General features: G+C 36.9%; 1 protein-coding gene across 1 annotated transcript; it reads left to right on the forward strand.

Annotated features, from left to right (window-relative positions):
• The first annotated feature begins 2065 nt into the window (after positions 1-2065).
• Positions 2066-4607, forward strand: LOC145004318 (U-box domain-containing protein 17-like). Its single transcript, XM_078963207.1, has one exon. The coding sequence runs from the start codon at positions 2313-2315 to the stop codon at positions 4488-4490; it is 2178 nt and encodes a 725-aa protein (XP_078819333.1). The 5' UTR covers positions 2066-2312; the 3' UTR covers positions 4491-4607.
• The last annotated feature ends 303 nt before the right edge of the window (positions 4608-4910 follow it).

Consider the following 4910-nt stretch of genomic DNA (forward strand, 5'->3'; position numbering starts at 1 on the left):
ATATTGCCCTTTTAAGTCTTGTATTTAGTTGTGGGATATGGTCTTTGACTCGTATAAAATGTCTTTAAATTTGGATTGATTTTGCGTTTTTGAGTAAAATGCAAAGCTCGATGTCCTGGTGGTCTCAACAAGGAAAAAAAGAAGGCGATAAAGGTGATCGTTTATGCAACTATTTGGGTTCTGTGAAGGTATCAGAATGAAATTGTCTTCATGCCAATCCATTCCTCGAGCAAGTTACCAATAGGATACAACACTACTTTCCATATGTATAACATTCAACTTGCTTCATTAGTGTCTGGTGAAAATAAAAAATGTTTACATCGGTGATATTTCAATCTGTATATTTAAAGTTATGCAAATCCTTGCAACATTTAATTTAGTTTAAAATTGTCCTTATTCGGCTCTAAACTTGCATCAACTTTATCGATCACCTCTACCACATAGATGTCATGTCGTCATGTGTGACATATAAGTATTGTGACTTGGTAGGAAGGTTTTTTCAATAACCAACGAAATATTATTATTAAATGTAGAACGTTAGATCATGTGCAACGATCAAAAAGTATAGTAAAAAAAAATCATAAACGGATTTGAGTATTGTTTGTGAGCAATTGATCATGATGTAGATAGTGAATGATAAAATATTACAATAAATAACAAAATGCTAAGGAATGAAATTCTTAATCACATTCTTTCATTAACTATGTCTACATGATGAAGCTCACGTGTATATGATCTAACCCTAATCATTATGTATACAAATGGAGAGAATATGTTCTACATTCAAATGAAATATTCTAACCTAATAGAACGCTTCATTGTAGAGCATGTCCTAGCTTTAACAATCTCCCCCTAAGTTTTTGGAAATGATGACGTGTATAAACATGATGATAAAATATAAATATTGAACAACCAATTACCAAGTTAGGTGGTGAAAAGGATATTGTAATGATGATCGAATGCTAAAATATATCTAAAGATCTTCTCCATAATATCATAACACCTCAAATATTCTCCAAAAGAACACATGCTACAAGTATGAATACCCAAAAGCTTCCCGTGAATGGTTAGAAGAAATATCACCAAATAATCTGTATATGGGAACTGAAGTTTGCCAAAAAGAAGAAGGGGATTCAAACTTCAATCAAAACTATTATTACCATGGCTTCTGTTTAACTTATCATGTATTCATGTAGATGCTATACTATAAGATTAAGTAGAAGTGTTCAACTATGAAATAATCTTCTTTTCCTAGATTTATTCAACCATCTAAACTCTGGAAAATCACCAAAATAATTAGTGATGTAAAAAGTCGGATCAATAGACCAAAATTTTGTGATGTATTGCCTAACAAACTATTTGGTTTCTGATGCTCGTAATCATAGTCTACTTTTTATCGAAAAGACAATAAGATAAAAACAATAATCTAATTAAGTAAGCAAAAAACTATCGGATAAAATAATGTTGTGCAATTGCAATCTCTCTTTTCACATGTAAAACTTCTCATTTGAACGGAATCTAACAACTATGTCATCAAAGAATTCCTTTTTCTTTGATTGTTTCTTCTTACACGTAATTTTATTAGGATACCATCCAAATCGTCGTAGTAAGAATCAACACAATCTCCGTCATGCAATGAAAGAAATTTAAACATTTTTAATAATTACTTCTCAAATGTTAATTTAGCTATAATTTATCTTTAACGAATTAAATAATGTATGATTTTGAAAAATGGCCAAGGTTTTCTTTTCTGATAATTACAACTTGTCTAACGTAAAAAATGAAAACATTACCATTATAACTTTATAATAAAATTTTAGAATAATATTTAACTGTTTTCAAGAAATTAAAGAATTGTAAGAAATAATTTATGTCGATAAACTCATTTCAAAGCTTACCAAAAAATTCATGTATTAATTGTTGCCCATTTCATGCAACACGATCTTTAAATCTTTACCTACTTTCATAATAATAATAAAGAAAAATAAAAGAAAACAAGAAAAAAGAAAAAAGAAAAAAGAAAAAGCTTTGAGTGTTCAGAAGATCGTAGTCGACTTACATGATAAAGAAAAACAAATGGGGAAAAAGCCATGACTCTTTACTTCTGCAAATAACCTTTCTTTAATTGTCAAAAATTATCTCTTTCTCTCTCAGTCTTCACGCGGATTCTCACTACCAAATAAATCCCATCTTCAACAACGAAATTTGATTAATTCTTTACAAATTCAACAAAAACCCATCAAGAAAAACCATTTCTTTATCGATATACAACCAAAACCCACCAAGTTGTGTAGCAGTAGAGTTTACAGAAAATGGCGTCAGCTGCCATTTTTTCATCTTTGCGGCGGAGCAGGTCGCCGACGTTAGACGCGTTCTTGGCGCCGGTGGATCTAGAGAACGACGTCGTGGGTTTGTTAAAAACCCTAACCAGCATCGCATCTGACCTCATCTCGTCATTCTCTGACAAGACGCCGCCATTTCAAAAGAAGAATTCCAGATCTTTGATCCGGAAAATTGAATTGTTTGTCGTGTTGTTGGATTCCGTTCGTGAGTCAGGTGAGTGGTGGTCGAATCTGCCTTCAACGGTGGTTCTATGCTTTAAGGAGTTGTACCTTCTGCTGTACAGGTCCAAAATCCTCCTTGATTACTGCACCCAGTCGAGTAAGTTATGGCTGTTGCTTCAAAACCCTTCAATTTCCGGTCATTTTCATGATCTTAATCAAGAAATCTCCACGCTTTTAGATGTTTTCCCGATGAATAAATTGAATTGTTTGATTAGCGATGACGTTAAAGAACAGATAAACTTACTACAAAAGCAATCCAGACGGAACAAATTGTTCATAGATAAACACGTTGAATCATTACGATTGAAGTTCTTCAAGCTACTAAACGAAATCGGAACCGGAAACATCCCAAATTCGGAAGAATTCCATGATTTTTTCGTTACAAAATTGGGGATCCTTGACGCTAGGGCTTGCCGGGTTGAAATTGAGTTTCTCGAGGAACAAATTGTGAACCACGGGAGCGATCTTGAGCCCTCAGCTTCCATCCTCGGTGGGGTTATCGCCATGATTAGATACTGTAGATTCTTGTTATTTGGATTCGAAGAAGACGAAGTGGAAATTTCACACAGATTCAGAAGAGGGAAGAAAAGAGGATTAATCTCAAAACAAATCGCCGATACGTTTATAACAATCCCAAAAGATTTTTGTTGTCCAATTTCGTTAGATTTGATGATGGATCCTGTTATCATATCAACCGGCCAGACTTTCGATCGAGCTTCAATTTCAAGATGGATCGAAGAAGGTCACAGCAACTGCCCCAAAACCGGTCAAACTCTCGTCCATAAAAAACTTGTACCAAATCGAGCTCTTAGAAATCTAATCATGCAATGGTGCACTGCTCACAAGATCCCATATAGTCCTCCTGAAAGCTCTGATCTCGCCGGAGAATCTTTTCCGGCAGCTCCGGCAAGCCGTCCGGCGGTGGAAGCCAATAAAGCCACCGTCCGGCTCCTGATTCGGGAGCTGGAAAACGGTTCCGATTCCGGTAAAGCAATCGCCGCCCGTGAAATCCGGTTTCTTGCAAAAACCGGGAGAGAAAACCGGGGATTCATAGCGGAATCCGGCGTGATTCCACATCTGAAAATTCTTCTTTCATCAGAAAGTGCAGTGGCACAAGAAAACGCAGTGACTGCAATGTTGAATCTTTCAATTTATGATAAAAATAAGAGCCGAATCATGGATGAATCTGGTTGTTTGAGATCAATCGTGGCGGTTTTAAAATCCGGCCACACAATTGAATCCCGGGAAAACGCCGCCGCCACTTTATTCAGCCTTTCCGCCGTCCACGATTACAAAAAACTCATCGCCGGTGAAGCCGGAGCTTTACAGACACTCGCCGGAATGTTACTTTCCGGTACACCTAGAGGGCGGAAAGACGCCGTCACTGCCTTGTTCAATTTGTCGACCCACACCGCAAACTGTGTGAAAATGATCGAATTTGGGGTGGTGAAATCGTTAGTCCAGGCGTTGGAATGTGACGGGGTGGCGGAGGAGGCTGCCGGAGCGTTAGCGTTGATAGTCCGGCAACCAGTAGGAGCGGAGGCGGTCGGCCACGAGGAGGCGGCGGTTGTCGGTTTGATCGGAATGATGAGGTGTGGGACACCGAGAGGAAAGGAGAACGCGGTAGCGGCGTTGCTTGAGCTTTGCCGGAGTGGTGGTGCCGCCACCACCGAACGGGTGGTGAGAACTCCGGCGTTGGCGAGTTTGATTCAGAGTTTGTTGTTTACTGGGACTAAGCGGGCCCGGAGGAAGGCGGCATCACTTGCTCGGGTGTTTCAAAGGTGTCATTATGATACTTTACATTTTAGCGGGTTGCGGTTTGGGTATGGGTTCGCCGGAAACTCAACCACCGGAATGGAATCGGGTTTTCCGGCGGAAACAGTTTCCGTGACATTGTCGATGCCGATGTCGGTTTCGGTTTCGTAGTTTGATAATTTGATCTCAAATATTCATTGTTTTGTTATCATATATACTTGTTATTTGTTACTTCAAAAATTCATTCATTTAATATTGCTTATCGAGTGATGTTGAAGTTGTACTTTATGCCTTAAAAGTTGTACGTTATCCAGTAAAACTTGTACCTTGCTCTTTCAATACCACAAAACAATGGCACTTTCTTAAAAGTTGATCCCTTCTACTGCTAACTTGTACCTTATATATATATATATATATATATATATATATATATATATATATATATGTATGTATATATATATATATATATATATATATATATATATATATATATATATATATATATATATATTAAAAGTTGTAAATTAAACGTCAGCAATATCTTTAATTAAGTTAATTTGTGCATTAAAAGTTGTACATTTCAAGAATTGC

Source organism: Lactuca saligna, chromosome 7, assembly GCF_052625555.1.
Source record: "Lactuca saligna cultivar CGN05327 chromosome 7, ASM5262555v1, whole genome shotgun sequence".
Taxonomy (NCBI): Eukaryota; Viridiplantae; Streptophyta; class Magnoliopsida; order Asterales; family Asteraceae; genus Lactuca; species Lactuca saligna.